Below are 17122 nucleotides of genomic sequence, written 5' to 3' on the forward strand. Positions count from 1 at the left end.
GTGTTTTTTCAGACCTCTTTAAGGCTCCATTAGAATGTCTTTGTGGGTCACAATTCAAATACAGATAATCTCGAATTCAACTACTGATTATCTCTGGTTCAAAGTTGCTCTTGCCATTTTAAAGGAAGCTCATTCCCATTCATTTTATTTCTTTAAGTCTCAATGGGGTCCCCTTTCTAAAGTTCCTGTAAGTATTAACTCCTATCCCATCCTACCTTTTTAAAAGAGAATTATAGTACAGGACCATCCCTAGGATGGCGTGGATCAGGGTGATTTTAGTGATGTGTGTCCTGGGGCAAATCATATCCTGGGACTTACCCCACACGTTTTCCCATCAGGCAGGGGATCAGGTGAAACGATACACACACACACACACACACGACATCTCAGTGGAGAATGCAAAGTAAGAAAAAAGAAAACTCAAAGATATGGGTTCCATGTAAACATTTTTATAATTCATTTAATTTTTAAGGCATCACGGAGTTTGTGTAGATTACTTTAACCTCTAAAAATACCAAGTTTGCACTAGTAACATCGGGTAGTCAATTCATTTACTAAGTTTAAAGGTAACACGGTGAAACGCACCTTAAAAGTCTGACTCCTAAACAGATGTGAAACAGGAATCACGGTGGCACGTGCTAGACACAACCTCCAAAAACACATGGCTAACAAAGCAAGTGGAGGGCTGGGGTCGGCCGCCCCCGGTAAAACCGTAGCATCCAGCAAGAGGGGGGAGAAAGCGGCCACCACCTCAAGGACTTTGTTTCTCTCACTAGACATCTTTCACTAAATCCCAGAACGGTTACTGTTCATGCATTTTCCTCTCTTCCAAATGAATCGCCCGGTGAGCAGGTGTATGTATTTTTTTTCTAACGAGCGTTTAACATCAACCACGTGCTGTCACCTACTGGACAAGCAGGTCTTCCGGAAGGTGTGTACAAATGTCAAAGGGACACAGCCTGGCAGATAACACTCAAACCCAGTGAGTCTCGATGAGTGTGGAAACAGCCTCCCATTCTGTGCTCCAAGGCCTGATTCGGAGCCGGGCCCCAGCCCACAGGGAGCTGCGCCTGAGGGACTGGCTCACGGATGGGGCAGGGCAAGTCACAGATGAACCAGAAACTCTTTTGACTCAGCAGTTTCCACTTCCTCCCCAGCATGACTATTTGCCAGAACTGCCCAAGAGGAGTCGCCATGAATCTAATCTCTCTGGATTTTCCTTGCTTGACCTCGAAATGACACTAGAGAGAGCAGAGAAACAACCAGATCTGGGCTAGCCCTACACGGCATCATGGCCCAAGAGGCGCAGTGTTGTTATGTCTTGGAGAGAGCGGCCATCAGAAGGGATCAAGGTGTGCTTGGTCCACATTTCAACACAGGGCACGGAGATTCTGCAACACACAGCTGATGTCAAGAGTCCTCCTGAAGGCATGGTCTCTGTGAGAGGCGGGGAGAAAGAGAAGGCCCCTGACGGGCACCCTCCTCCATCCCCTCCCTGGAACCAGGGGCAGTGGCATCATGGAGGCAGGAACAAGGCAGATGGGGACACTCCATGGCTTCCGGTCCCCGCTTGTCCCTGCAAGTCCCTGTGGGTATGTGACCCTACAGTTCTCCATCCCTGTGAAACTTGGTCACAAGCGCCCTCTTGAGCTCTGCATTGCTGAATCTGTTGTTTTAGGTCCTCTATGGCTGACCATCAAGGCATTACCAAGGGGTCCCCTCACCAGTCCTTGAAAATAAACTAACACAATACCACGGAGGCATGAACTTATGTGCGGTGTGAATGTGTGTGTGAGAAAGAGAGAGTCTGAGGATTTGGAAGATGTTCACCAATAAGTTATCAGGAGTTATCTAAGTGTAGTGAAAGTTTAGGTGATTTTTTTTCTTTCTTCTTTATACCCTCTGACATTGTTTTAAAATATTAAAATAAGCGTGTAATTTGTAATTACAAAAACAAAGTTTTCGTTCTGAAAAAAATTAAACTACTATTTTAGAGCAGAAAAACATAGGCTATGCATGATTAGAAACGATCAGAGACAGATACAATTTTTTAAATAAAGGCGGAATTGAACCGAACCTTGTTTGCTTTGAAACTTAAACTGCAAAACACATGCCCTAAATATTGTAGATGACAGATATTCAGGGCATGTGTTGCAGCTCCCAGAATGTTAAAGACATAGATGAATATAAACTGGATAATTGGTGTGTATAACAACAGATACTGGTATTATTCAGATACACGAGTTGACAAATTATAAGACTCTGTATCATTTGGTGTTGAGTGGATCACGCTATGGCCTGTGCACTGTTAAAATATGGGCATTATTTTGCAAAGGATGGTTATTGGGAGGGAAACACAAAGGACACACTCCTTTCATCGTCTAGCTCATACGACTGAGATGAGACAGAAAACACCCCGACTTCACTTCATTCTTTTTGCAACATCCGAATATGCGTGTTCTATCTCCTGGTTGGCTGGACACGTGTTTGTGAACTCATCCCTAGCATACGCATTGTTCAAGTATCTCCAGATGCCAGTCATTTCAGAAGGAAATTCAAAATCTCTGTATCTCTTGGCCACGATCTGAAAATGAAGAGGAAATAGTCAGAAAGGGACAACCCACCAACATAGGCAGTTAGATCAGACAATCCATTCTTTTGAGGCGTGTAATATATTCTGCTTCTCAAGTTGCCATGTCGTCCTACAGCCGTTTGGGCTGCTCGGAGTTGCATTTTGAGTTTGCACGGGGCATACTGAGCATGGGACTCAAAACAGAGGCGCTACACAACCGTGCCCACCAATGTATCACACAGTCCTTGTGAGGCACTGGCATGAATTTGCTCCGCACTCCAGTGGATTTCTCTTTGTGTTGCTGGAAGTTGTCTCTCCCTGTGTTCTGCTGCTGTGTTATCTGGTGCCTGAGGTTCATGTTGGATCTTCAGTTTAGATTGTGCCAGGATCCCTGTGGAGTGCCCTCTCTTTTTCCTATCTGCTGAGCCTCACCTCCTGAAATCCCAAACAGCTGTGTATGTTACTGCTGTGGATTTCTATCCTTCTGCCCCTGACAGGATCATTTCACTGTGGGTCTACCACGTGCAAAAGATCCTTATTCTTATTCTCGTGGAAATAGTGGATGTATGGACAGGGTAGCTGAGAATGAACATCATGAAAACACAATGATGTGAGATGATTCCTCTGGCTGGAAAGGTACCGTTGGGGAATTCATCACAAAGGAGGGTGTATACTGTTGGAGATAGTATGAGTTTCCTGGAGTTGCCTTAACAAAGCACTACAAGTTTGGGTGGCTTGGAACAACAGAAATTTCTTCTCTCACAGTCCTGGAGGCCAGAAGTCCAAGATCAAGGTGTCAGGAGAGCCGGGCTCCCTCTGAAGGCTCTGGGGAAGGACCTGTTCCAGGTCCCTCCCCCAGGTTCTGGCTTGTGGGAGCACAGCTCCAATCTTCACATGGCGTCTTCCCTGTGCTGGTGTGTCTGTGTCCAAATTCCCTTTTATAAGGACACCAGTCATGTTGGGTTAGGGGGCCCATCCTACTCACCCTAACTAATAACATTTGCAAAGACCCTGTTTCCAAATAAGGTCACGTTCTGAGGTACTGGGAGTTAGGACTTGAACATATAAATCTGGGGGGACATGATTCATACCATAACAAGGACCCAGGGTTACAACGGCCCATTCTGCTTTGTTCCTTTCCATTGCATTGGCTCCTGGGACGTTTGGATGGTGTGAGCATGGAATGTATCACCAATTAGAAGATCTTTGGGGGCTTCCCTGGTGGCGCAGTGGTTGAGAGTCCGCCTGGCGATTCAGGGGACGCGGGTTCGTGCCCCGGTCAGGGAAGATCCCACATGCCGCGGAGCGGCTGGGCCCGTGAGCCGTGGCCGCTGAGCCTGCGCGTCCGGAGCCTGTGCTCCGCAACGGGAGAGACCACAACAGTGAGAGCCCCGTGTACCGCAAAAAAAAAATAAAGAAATAAAAATAAAGAAGAAGAACTTCGGGACTCATTTCTCAGATTTTGGAGGCCAGGAGCTATTGATGCAGTAAAACAAGACCACAGAACTTTCAGAGAGCCTCCTAAATTAACATCTTTCGCTTGAATTCAAACTTCCTGATGTTGATGTCAAGAATTCTGCTTTCCTTTTGTTTGCATTTGCCTGGCTTAGCTTTGCCCCTCTTTTTATTTTAGCATTTCTGAGTGAGTTTGTTATCTATATGCCTTTCATAGACATAAGCTTGTATTTGTATTATATCTTATGAATGTAATACTTTGTTTTCCAACTTCCTGTGAATATGTTTGTGTTCATGTGTGTGTATGTGTTTCCGTTTCTGGTGGTTTAGAAGGTTTATGGTCTGTTTTAACTCTTCCAGTGGTTTCTTCTATAACTTTAAATAATAAGAATTCTTTATTTATCCACTTTAGATGATCTCTACTTACTCCTGATAATGACAAACGAGGAAATTAGTATACCTACACTTCTTTTCTTTCCTGCTCCCTTACCCTCCTTCCAATGGTGTAAAACATCCAAGTTTACTATATTCTGTTTCTTTCCAGTAGCTAGAGTTCCCACTGCTGTTTGGGCTAGTTCTGGTTTTAGATTTAAATAGGTTCTATGTTTAGCATCAATCCTTCTATATCACACACCTTCTCTGTTCCTGGATTCTTATTTTATTATCATTTTTTATTACTTCATTATATAGCAATTTTATTTTTAAAATTGGCTCAGGAGTGCTTATTTCATTGAAACCAGAAGTCTAGGTAAAAACAACAATTTACAAGGATATAAAATTCTTACATCACACATCCTTTCTTTTAATCCTTTAACTATTAAACCACTGTTTCCTGGGTTTTAATGTGGTCCTAGAGACATATGAGGCTAGTCTGAATTCCCTCCTTGTGTAGGTGGTTTTATCTTTTATTACTGTTATTACTATTATTATTACCATCATCACCATTATTATCATCATCATCATCTAGACACCCAAAGGGTTCTTTTTTATCCTCAAAGTTCAGTAATTTACCAAATATGTGATAGTGTGTTGATTGTTCTGGGCAATATTTTTCTAATCATGGCATGTTAAACTAAAGGTTCAGGTCATCCTTTAGTTCAAAATAATTTACCTTTGAGCCTTCTTCTTCTCTCTTTTTTCTTTCCTGTTCTCTTTTTTCTGATTATGGGGTCTCGCTAATGACCCTTTACCTCGTGCTTCTTCTCCATCCGATTTGGGATAATCTTCTCAGGCCCGTCCTCTGATGTCTGATGAATTTCTGCAATGTCTTTTTCCACTTCTTGCTACTCTAACATCACTTTTGTTTCTGAAATTATTTTCTTTAAGCGTGTTTTTTAGTTCTACCAGCTTAATTCTCATTTTCCTTGTGACATATTTTTTGGTATCTTGTGACTTGTCTTTGAGCGTTTTCACCAAAGGTTCTCTTTCAGTTTTTTGAGGCCACAGAGAAGTATCTGTCTGAAAAATTCTTTGGTTTACTGGAGCAATCTTTATCAGATACGTGTTTCTCATCTGCCTTTTCCTCTTTTGTTCTTTCTTTAACCTTTCCCCCCTCCTTTTGGATCATCTCTGTTCACATAGAAATCCCACTTGGATTCTTTCTGGTTATTAACCATCTTTTAATGGGCGGATCTATTGGACCTACCATTTGTTTAAAAACAGTGTGGTGGGCAAAGGGAGTGAGGCAGCGCAGCAGGTAGACCAATATGGACTTTACCCCCAAATACCCGCTCATCAAACACTGCTCTATACTCTGTCCCAGGGACACATTAGGGTTAGGGCTACAGTCAGGGTCAAAGTCAAGGTTAGTGCATCCTCCACTCTGAGGCTCACAGATTAGGAAGTGGTCACCATGGCTAAAAGTGGAGCTCAGATAATTTACAGTCTTTCTTTTGACTTGTTCAGAGCTTGTTTCTTTTCTCCGCTCAGCAGTCACAAAGCAGAATGCCACTTGTCTTCTCTCCTCCCCTTCACCTCCCCTCCCTGTACCTTTGCATTAGAGGACGGTGGTGAACCTACAGATGGTGCCTCTGAACAGTTCCGCCTTCAACTCTGCCTCCACAGAGATCTCAGCTCTGTAGGGATGGTCCTGCCTCTCTCGTGGCCCACTCCGTGCCCTGTCCTCAAACAAAGGAGTCTGGGTTGGGCATTTCAGGGCTGTAATATTTACTTTTAGAGACCTCTGAACCTTGCTGAAGATCTAGAGAAGCATGCCTAGGCTCTGTGAGCCCTCACACTGGCTGAAGTTTCTAAGTCTAGTTTTATAAAAGGTGGAGATAATGCTTTAGTCCTTCATAATGTTTTTGCTGGGTTTCAGGAAGGGAATAAATGATAAATTCCTCTATTCTCTCATCTTTTTACCATAAATGCCTTCACACTGATTCTCATTTCCTTTCAGAAATGCTCCATCCTGGAAGATTACTAAGCTGCTTGGTATTTTGAGTGCTAACTGGCTTTGAAGATTTTGCAGTTAGGTCTTATATTGGAGCCCTGGACTGCTTTATTTTACTCTGAGGTTTACCCCTCTACTGACATGTTAAACTCTCTTTTTTTATAGGGGCTAAATAAGTGGCAATTGTGTGTGTGTGTGTGTGTGTGTGTGTGTGTGTGTGTGTGTGTATTTCTCTTTCCTTCCCTAACCTCCATGTGCTTCTGTCATGCCGCACTGGTCATAGCAATGATTAGAATACATTCAGTAAAGGGACTAAACCAAATACAACTACATAAATAACTCGTTGGAAAATGGCTCCCAAACGTCCAATTTAGAATATCCCCAATGTAGCAGGTTTGAGGGGTTGAGATGCTTTCGCTAATTTTAAGTGTCAGAGGACTGGCACAGCTACGGAAACGAACATTCACTTACAGGATCAACGGCGTCTCCAAGGCTAGAATTTCAAGTTGGTACCCTCTGAGTGCAACAAGGAAGACAGAAGAAAGAAGAAAAATGTAGCAAGGACTGGGATGGAGTAGGGAAGGAAGAGAAAGGCAAGGGAATGACTTGCAGTAACCAGGGGTGGCTAGTAGCCCCCAGGACATCAATGCCACAGACTGTGTGAACCTAATTTGTAAATTTCTAAGTGCTAATTAAATGTGTTATTAGAACACAGGGTCCTTGGCTTGTATTTCCCTGTGTCTTCTCTCCCATCTCCCCTATGCTTATACCAAGGACCTAGCTCTGGAGCTGGTAGGATTTGAATAATAAAGATGCCCCAGAACAGGGGTTGAGTTTCTTCCTGGGGCATCTGAGGCTACTGAGGACCAAGGACATATCAACAGTGATAATGATAATAACAACTAACACCTGTAAGTGATAGACAGGTTGGGGCACTTCTGAGAGCAGCCATAACTAAGGAGTCCAAGTGTGGATTTGTCACAAGTCCAAGTTAACCACCTGGGAAGACAGGATGCCAAACCTGGCAGAGGTCCAGCCAAGGAGCTGTCAGCTGCTCCCCAGCTGTAGGGGTCGGTGATAGGAACCAACCCCCTCTTGTCCCTAGACAGGGCTAGGCTTACCCTGCCCATCACCAACAATTGACTGAATTCACTTTTTTTTTTCCAGGTTGGCTCAGTTTTTTTTGTTTTGTTTTGTTTGTTTGTTTGTTTGTTTTGTTTTGGCCACTCGGCTTGCAGGATCTTAGTTCCCCAACCAGGGACCGAACCTGGGCCACCGCAGTGAGGGCACCAAGTCCTAACCACTGGACAGCCAGGGAATTCCCCAAGTTCACATTTTAATACTAGCAGATTCCACACACCATCTCCAATCCTGGAGCTTCATGAAACGCCAGGTATAATCAATGTATTCCCTCAAGTTGCTTTCACATAGCTTTTCTTTAGGCTCCGGGGGTGAGACTCAAAAAGAGAAGCAGTGAGGATGGAAGGACGGGAGCCACGTTCTCAGATGCTTCTTGAGAACCTCTGAGGACCAGCTGAAAATGTCATCCACAGATCTGAAACTTGGGGCTTGCCTGCCCCAAACGGAAACAAGCTAGATTTTTAAATGCAAGAGTCCGCATTTTAGATCGTTTCGATGTCTGGCAAAAACACAAGTGAAAACAAAATGAAACAAAGCCCCATTCATGTATTCAGCACCTGAGGTAAGAGGAAGGACAAACCTTAATAATGTGGAGCTTGGGTAAGAGGTTACAGTCGGCGAGCGTGAGTTCATCCCCATCCAGGAACTTCCTTCCAGAAACAGTAACTTCCTCAGTGCTGTAGGCATCTATTTCATCAGGCAGAGGACTGTTTAGATAATTATCCAGCTTCTTCAGGGCCTTTAAGAGGTTCCTTTCGTAAACTAAAACAGAAGGGCAAAAAATGACTAACGTGAGCCATGGGAGTTAGGGTCACCTCTCTCTAGATACCGAAGAAGGACTTTGTCCCTTCCTTCCCGAGACACGGCCAGTGAGCATTGGAGACTTGGGAAAGAGAGAAGTGGATTTACGAGATCTGAATAAAGGACTCACTTCTCCCTGGAAAGTAATTGTGCCATCTACACAACACTGCTACTTCTAGAACTCATTCATTTCTTCAAAAATCTTTATGGAAATCACACAATGAAGTAAGCAGCAGTAGAAGCTTCATTCATACTGAGTCCCATGGTGTGGCAAGGAATCCCTGGTGGTGATTATTCTCCCCTAAAAATGTGGTTTTCTGGGCTCCCCACCTCTAGAAGAAGCACTCAATCTCTTGAAACCCACGTGTCAAGGTCAGAGGTACTTTTTCCTCATTTCTAGGTACAGGTCCCTCCCCACTGTGAAACGAGTCAGAATTCCCAAGATCTTATAAGAAGCCACACTAGAGGCGGAGCGGAGGTCCAAGTAGAAAGCAGAAAACAGGAAGATGGGAGGGACTCACTCTCGTTTGCATCCTTCTTGGTGTTTTTAATAAATGCTGAGAACTTGGCAAACACATCATTTCCAGCAGAGTTAGATTCAGCGTGTTGGGTCCCCAGCTTAGGGTACCTTGAAAAATTCAAAATGAGAGTATCGCAGATCAGCCACTTTTGAGTTAGGAGAATACGATGTGAGGCAGGGGGAGGAAGTGACTTTCTCTGAGTGGATCTAAACATGAAAACTGTCCCTTGACTGTTTGCCTAATCTTTCCATCTTCAAAGTTGAGAGCAACGCCATCCAGGGGAAAAGCACTGGACGGACTGTTCTCACCCTGGAAGGCGGGGCCCCACCTGGCCTTACTGGTCTACTTCCCTCCCTCCTGAAATAGAGGTAATGGACTAGAAGGTTCCCTTCCAGGTCCAGCCCGCTGTGATGCTGCGTGCTAACACCCGCTCCTTACCTTCCAGCAGAAGCGACCCACCCACGTGACATCGGCCTACTTCCTCCCCACTTCCTGCCGTCAACCCCTAATTGCCAAACCGCAGGTGCGGAGCAAAGAAATCCGAGCCACCTAAGCTCAGCGTTTCTAATCTCGCTGTGCCTTCTGTGGCACGTCACAGGTACAACTCGGGAAGTAGGTACCGTGGCCAGAGAAAACCAACACACGGAATTCTCTGTGAACCGGGAGAAGTGACAAGCGAGTGGTGAACACGGGTTTTGATGAGGCCCACCTTGGGGGGGCTAACTTCTCCTCTAGGAACTCCTCGATCTTATTCACGTCCGTCTTGACCTCACCATCAAAAGTCATGAAAGGCGGGTTGGTGCCGGGAGCCAGGTTCTGTAGGTCCGCGGGTTTCCTGGGTGGGAGGGAAGGGCAGCGTTGGTAGCGCCACTGTCTGGATCATTTCCAAGGCTGAACTGTGTCCTCCCCAGTTTGAGAGAAACCACCCTTGAGAATTTCAAAGGCGATTGTGGGTTTACAAACTGTCCTACTAGCGAGGAAAGTGTGGCCCTTTATCTGGAGACGGAGGTGAAACGTCAACTCTCCCCAGCGTTACCAGCCAGGAGTGGTGCTCGGACAGGCTGGGTTTTTTTGTTTGTTTGTTTGTTTGTTTTTTTGCGGTACGCGGGCCTCTCACTGTTGTGGCCTCTCCCGTTGCGGAGCACAGGCTCCGGACGCGCAGGCTCAGCGGCCATGGCTCACGGGCCCAGCCGCTCCGCGGCATGTGGGATATTCCCGGACCGTGGCACGAACCCGCGTCCCCTGCATCGGCAGGCGGACTCTCAACCACTGCGCCACCAGGGAAGCCCTTGAACAGGCTTTTGAGAGGTTCACAGCTGACCGGTAACTGGCAGAGCAGGCTCTTCATGGCGCACCCTCAACCCCCACTCCTCCTGGATTACATCTGATCCCGTTCTGTAATTACTGTGTGGCCCACACTACTTCCACTTCAATCCAGGGTCCTGACCCGGGGTGGATGTGCCTGCAATAATGCCCATGGGTCCTAGAAGTGTGTGTGTGTTTGTGTGTGTGTGTCGGTGTCTGTGTGTGCCTCTGTGTCTGTGTCTCTGTGTGCCTGCATGTGTGTCTGTTTGTATGCCTGTGTGTGTCTGTGTGTGTGTCTGTCTCTGTGTGTGTGTCTCCATCTGTGTGTGTGTGTGTGTGTGTATAGGGAATTAGGTACAGTTATTTCAATACTGCAGAAACCCTGTCGTACCTTTTCAAGTCCACCGTTGTCACATTAAATATGACGCCCTTTAGCCAGAGAATCATAAAGATACGCTGAGAAAATGGGCAATTTCCAATACTCTCACCATCACAACCAGCCTACAAATGGAAAAAGAAATCCTTATCAGAGCCAGTCTCACAGTTATAAATGCCAGACTCTGCTATGCAATGCACACAAAATCATGATGAATTTTCGTTAATGGTGATGATACTGTAAATAGCCTTCTGAGGCCCCCTCCACCAGCCTCCAAGTGGGAGGGGAAGGGAGGACACACATGCACTCGCTGAGCATTTTCTGTTCTCCTTCCCACACCTCACCACTTCCTGCCACGCTGGGCCTCTGAATAGCAGTACAAGGAGGCAAAGAGTGGCAAGAGGGAAGCCCCTTTGCTACTAAAGGCAAAAAAGGAAAACATGCTCTTTCCCTCCCTCCATCTCTCGATCCCCTTCAGAAGGAACACACCTCTCTTTCCAGGATGATCATGTGTGAAAACAGACCAGCAGGTTCTCCCACGGAGACACCATCCCCAGTATTCTCTACTATTTTCATCTCTAGAATGAAGGCTGGATTATACGAGTTCTTAGACCCCCGGGCACTGTAAAAAATTTTAGGTCCCCTCATCCGTTGGGGACCATTTGTATTTAGATGGTAGATTGTTGCACAGTAGACATTGAGGGTGGAAGGATAGGAAACAGTGCCTCCCTGATGACCTAAGCAGGTCACATCCACACACACATCCCTGAGACACAGGCACAGAAAATTACTGAACAGACATCCTCCTTCCTGTGGGCTCCAGGGAGAGGAGAAAGGCAGGCGTTGGAGAAGAGAGGGGAACCGTGGGGCTTCATCCTCCTGGGGGAGTTCCCACAATCTTCTTTCTCTTCCCATCTTTCTACACCCCATGCGTCTCTGGCAAGGTTACAGTGATAACAAAATGCTGACGGAAAGACCGGGAGACTCAGCCAGACTGCGATGACAGAAACACAGCCATATTTAATCCAGGAAGTCCATTTCTGCCACATGCAGTTCAAGGAAAGTTGAGAGGAAAGCAGTGAATCTATAACCTGAATAACAGAAGGACACAAGGCAGAAAGTGAGCTGTGGTTTGGGAATTGAAGAAAGGAAAATGATGCCTTAAGAAAACTGGACAACTTAAAGAGAACTTCAGAGGTGGTTCCCTGGCATTAGGTTCCGAAGTCACCCAGAGAGGTTTTTAATAACGAGAAGTCCCTATAAAAGAAGAGTATAAGAGACCCCAGACCCAATGTTAAAAATACTTGATCTGCCTCTTCACAAAAGACAAAATCCAAATGGTCAATAAGCACATGAAAACACTCTTAGCATCACTAGCCAGTAGGGCAATGCACGTTACAACCACAAATAGATTCCACTACACACCTACCAGAATGGCTAAAGTGAAAAGATCAGACAATATCAAGTGCGGACAGGAATGCAGAGCAACTGAATTCCCATCCATTGCCAGTGAGAGTGCAAACTGCTACAACTACTCTGGAAAACTGTTTGGCAATTATCTACCCAAGAGATAAATATGCATTTATGCTATGACACAGCTATTCCACTCCCAACAGAAATAGTGCTTAGGAACACAAAAAGCATTTATATGCATGTTCTTAGCAGCTTTAGTGTAATAACTGAAACCTGAAAACAACTCGGACACCATGAAGAATAGAATGAATAAATAAATGATAGTACATTCATATGGTAGGACAAGACGCCACAGTGGAAAAAATTAGCTATTACTACAAGCCGCAATGTGGATGAATCTCACATACATAATGTGGAGGGAAAGAAACCGGACTCAAAAGAGTCCTGCATAATTCAACGCAGGTGAAGTTCAGACACAGGCAAACTTTTCTATGTGACGGGAATCAGAAGAGCAGTTGCCTTTGGAAGCTAGGTATTGTCTGGAAAGGCTGAGAGGGAGGCTTCTGGGTGGTGGCAACATTCTACAGCTTGAGCTGTGTGGTGGCTACACGGTGGGTATACTGAATTGACTAAGTCTTAGTTAAGGTTTGTTTCCTTTACTGCATGTTATATTTTAATACAAAAAAGAAGCAGAAATATTAATTTTAAAAATACAGAGTCAGATTCAGTGGGTCTTGCATGGGGTCCAGGGATCTGAATCTTCAACAAGCTCCCCCAAGGTGATGTGATGCTTGTGGTCAGTGGTGTCAGCCCCACCTTGGACAAGAGGGAAGGCTGGCCCAGTGTTATGATCAATGCATAGGACAGAACGGTTCAAACCCCCCAGTTGGATGATCTGTTGATAAGAAGACTTGCAAGACCTCCTAGTTGATAAAAACAGCTGCATAAGTGTAAAGATAAAGGGTGAACTTAATACACCTGAAGAGGCACCAACAGATTCCGATAAGTGACTTCAGAGACCCCTAAGCTCTGGGTGCTTGCTTCACCCCCTCCAACCCCTCCAGCTCTCCCTTCCCCCCCCAGTAGAGGGAAGGGCTGAGAACTCCCCCAGCTGGAGTCTGAAGTTGCTGGAGCTTGAGGGGTGGGGGAGGTGCATAGCTAGGACCCAAGCATCCAAGTAGTCATCACAACTGCCCTGCAGGCGGCCCCCTGGCCACCTGGTCCCATAGCCTTATGGCCATTTTGAAGGCTGCCCTGTCTCGTCCTCGGCTGTGTCCTGGAAAAAGAACCAGCGCAGAGCTGAGTTACATAAAACTCCCAGTGGCTTCCTGCTGGGGAGCCCTCCTAAATCATGGTGCCTTCTTAACCACTGTAGGTTTGGGCAGAGTCATGCCAAAGAAGGGGGCCAAGGGGGGATGAAAGCGCTGGGACACAAAGGCACATATTTTGGCCAGTCCTGACTTGTTCTGCAGCTTTTAAACCTCTTATTTTTATAGTAGTTACACTAAGCTCAGCAAAGTCTGAGATAAGTTCTTCAGAGTGGGGCAATTGTTCTTCTCCTTCTGACTTGTGTCTCTGACCTTGGAAATCCTGGAATAACTCATTCTGAATTCAGCAAGATCCCCGCTGAGCCCAGGCGTTCTTCACCGGGCTTCTTGATGAAACTCACCTTGACCAAGAACCCTGTGCCTGGGACAGCAGCATCTGGAGAATAATTACTCTGCACGGGTCTCTCTGCCTCACTCTGTCTCTTTCACGGTCTCAAACTCAAGCCAATGTTTTCCCTTGTAATTGCTCTCACCTTTTCCTGAATCCTGGCAGCTATCCCTTTAGAAGAAATAAAAAGGGGGTAGGAGCAATTCATATTTTAAAATATACCAATGGCCTGTGTCATCCACTCCATCAAAACTTAGCCTTCTTAACAGGCTCCTTCCCAGAACTGCAACTGGTCCTTAACATGGGTGCCAGGAAGGTGGGACAACGGTCTGCACGGCCACAGCGCCCACAGCCCAGAAGATCGTGATAAAAGCCGTGATTGTACAGTTCCCCCCGTGTGGCCTTCAAACAGAATCGTTCCAAGCCAGCGCAGCTGCTGGACTGAAGGCTGTTAGGCAGTTTAGAAGAATTAGCCAGCTGCCGCGACTGCCCATAAAACAGGATTTACATAACCAGTGTTGCCTCATCTTAAATTGCTCTAAAATAAATTTTTTTTCTGTCTCAGCCTGTTGTACATGTGGGGGTTACGGGAACATGGTGGGAGGGACTAGGACGCCTCGCTGCCTGATTGTATTACTTTAATGTGCTTCAGTGCTGGGATGTGCTAGCAAAAGGCAAAGATATACCATCTCCACTGCCCATTATTGGGCAACAATGGGAGAGTGTCGCTCTGGTCACAGCCATCACCAGACAAGACGATGGGGTAAACACATAGACATCAGGGGTGAATAACCAACACCGTTGCCCTAATCGGGACGTTTTATCGTTTGCAGTTTTATTTTCTGATGCTGCTGATTCTCTCAGGCTAATTACACTCTGGGCTAAGATTTCTCAGCAGAGCTCTCAACCTACGGGGAAATTTTGTATGTATACACTTCTGATTAAAATCAAATGAGGCAGTTTAAGAGATCAGAGTGTCTTTTGTTTCCAGTAAAGACCCAGGCACTTGGATAACCTGGATTTGGAGGTCTGCCTTTCAAATGCAACTTTGTTGAGCGCCTACGACGACAGTCATTCTCAAAAGAAAAACACTGGTGCCTCTGACACGTTCTGAGAAAGTTCTGAGAAATTCCGATTGCCACTGAGCCCAGCAGCGGCGAACATTGGTGATTCTGCTGGGTCCCCACTCACGGCCTGAGGTGTAAAGGTCCAAATGTCGCTACAAAGGTCAGCAGATCCTCCTCAGATCAGAGCCTCTCCCACCTACTCTTTGCACGCTCACTCCATTTAGAATCAGTGGGGAGCATTTTTTTAAATTTCCTCTCGGTGCTTTTGGTTTCCGCCAGACGACCTTTCCAGGGCTGGTCTGTAGTTACATGGAAGGGGACCACCCACCACACCTTCCACTAAAATGACTCCCACTCGCCACTCTCTTTGAGGGGCCCGCCCGCCCCGCCAGACCTGACCAAGGGGTGATGACCCCCTCAAGATATTCCTGGTGGCTCCCTAGCACCCCTCTCTGACCTTCCCACCAGAACAGGTCATGCACCCACCACCTGATTCCCCACCTTCTTTCTGGTCCCTACCTTCTCTCTAGAAAATTCCATGAAGGCCTAAATGGTAAACACATTCTGAGAAGGAAACATTTGTCCCTACTCTATGTAAATGTCATGAAAAAGTGATTTGCGGATGGAGCGAGGATAAAGGAAGAGGCAATAAACTGGAAATATTCTAATTGTCCCCTTTCTGAGAACTGGCTTTCAACCAAGGAGGTAGGATGTCCATCCTGTGTGCGGGGGAGTGTTCCTGTCCCTGCAGAAAAGCAGGAGGGATCTGGGGGCAAACAGCTAATTTGGCTGGCTCCATCCCAGGGACCCAGAGAAAACTGGTGAGTAATAATGGGCCGTGTGTTTCCAATGATCTGGAGGGACTCGAGGCTGAATAAAATCAGTAGCTGATCTGAGGAGGCCAGAGTCAGAAGACAGTTTGGCGTGGGAGGCCACGGGCAGCCACCAGAATCAGTCCTTCCCCAGGAAGAACAATGTGGTCCAAAGGGCTGGCCAGAATGCTCCTCTGTTGGCAGCTGGTCCGGCTGAAGGCGGGACACAGCACAGCCAGAGAGAAACAGCTGCAGCCAACCAGGTGGGACCTACTCCCGCCCTCCGAGCCCCACCTACACATTTCCCTGAATTCCTCCCGGGTCCTTTGCAGAAAGCACGACAGTCTCGCGTGCTTTGGGGCCTGGCGATCGAACCTGCCCAGCACGGCCAAGCACAAAAATCCGGCCTCCAAGCTGGGCAGTCAGCACCCCCGGTCCACAGATGCTGTCCTTCCCATGCACACGCCTCTTTACAGATGACGTCAGGGTTGCATGAGCACCTCTCGTTGAATGTGTGTGCTCTAAACTCAACCCCAGGAGGACGGGAGGGGGACCACCATGAGTTCAGGGCACTGGAGTAGCTAGTGCTTGTAAAGAGAAATGTGGGTGCAGTGTCTGCGCACGTACCCCCCAGCCTGCACCCACCATGTCCGCCTGCCATTTGGAGCAGGTCAGGACCAGGGAAACTGTCCCAACCCAGCGACAAGGCCTGTGGGACAGGTGGGAGACACTCCTCCTGGGTCTTTTCTTGCTCCCATGTGGAAGCAGGCAGGAGAGCCAGGATGTCCCTAACCCTTGACACGGGTCTGGAGCCCGGGACCCATCTTCCTTCATCCGGGCGGCTCCTGCCGGCCCTGGCGGAGTTCCTGGCTCACAGTAAACACTCCAAGCATGACTAAGGGCCTGAATCCCGTTGCTCCCATGCACCTGGAGCCCGGTCCACTTCAGAAAGTGCCTCCCTGGGCCTCTCTCCTCTTTCTTTGCTGGGCCAATGTCCATGAACTTTTCCCTTTTAGAAGCTCACAACTTCTCACTACTAAGAGATCACCCAAGGAGAGTGGCATCCAACTGGAGGGAAAAGAACAGAAGGTGGGCAGGAGCGAGGGGGAGGGGAAGAGGAGGAGGCAGGGGAGGGGAGGGGAGGGGGATGGAGATGGAGGAGAGGAGAGGAGAGGAGGGAGGGAGGGGGGATGGTTGAGAGAGCCCAAAGGGCCCAAGTCATGGGCAGCAAAGTCTCCCCCAAGCCTTCTGGACTAGCAGTTTGACTTAAAATGCAGTATTTAAATCAGTCAGACACTTCCTGATTTTTTTTTTTTTTTTTTTTTACGGTTCGCGGGTCTCTCGCTGTTGTGGCCTCTCCCGTTGCGGAGCACAGGCTCTGGACGCGCAGGCTCAGCGGCCATGGCTCACGGGCCCAGCCGCTCCGCGGCATGTGGGATCTTCCCGGACCGGGGCACGAACCCGTGTCCCCTGCATCTGCAGGCGGACTCTTAACTACTGCGCCACCAGGGAAGCCCCAGAGACTTCCTGATTTTGAATAATCTGTAAGTTGAAAAACACGTATAATTCTTTCCACTTGCCAGACACATTGAAGTTTCCATTTTGAGCAACA

The 17122-nt window shown here is 47.0% G+C and overlaps 1 protein-coding gene across 2 annotated transcripts in view; it reads right to left on the minus strand.

Annotated features, from left to right (window-relative positions):
* Nucleotides 1-2422: 2422 nt before the first annotated feature.
* The window catches only part of CLIC6 (chloride intracellular channel 6), a gene marked incomplete at both ends in the record, with an annotated part of 41573 nt that continues 26873 nt past the window's right edge, over nucleotides 2423-17122 (minus strand). For both annotated transcript variants that reach the window (XM_082839453.1, XM_082839452.1), the window contains 5 exons: nucleotides 2423-2584; nucleotides 8140-8321; nucleotides 8882-8988; nucleotides 9591-9716; nucleotides 10578-10687. In XM_082839453.1, coding sequence (XP_082695579.1) covers nucleotides 2423-2584; nucleotides 8140-8321; nucleotides 8882-8988; nucleotides 9591-9716; nucleotides 10578-10687 — 687 coding nt within the window. The remainder of the gene's footprint in view (nucleotides 2585-8139; nucleotides 8322-8881; nucleotides 8989-9590; nucleotides 9717-10577; nucleotides 10688-17122) is intronic.

This window comes from Leucopleurus acutus (genome assembly GCF_964270905.1).
Source record: "Leucopleurus acutus genome assembly, chromosome: 5".
Taxonomy (NCBI): domain Eukaryota; kingdom Metazoa; phylum Chordata; class Mammalia; order Artiodactyla; family Delphinidae; genus Leucopleurus; species Leucopleurus acutus.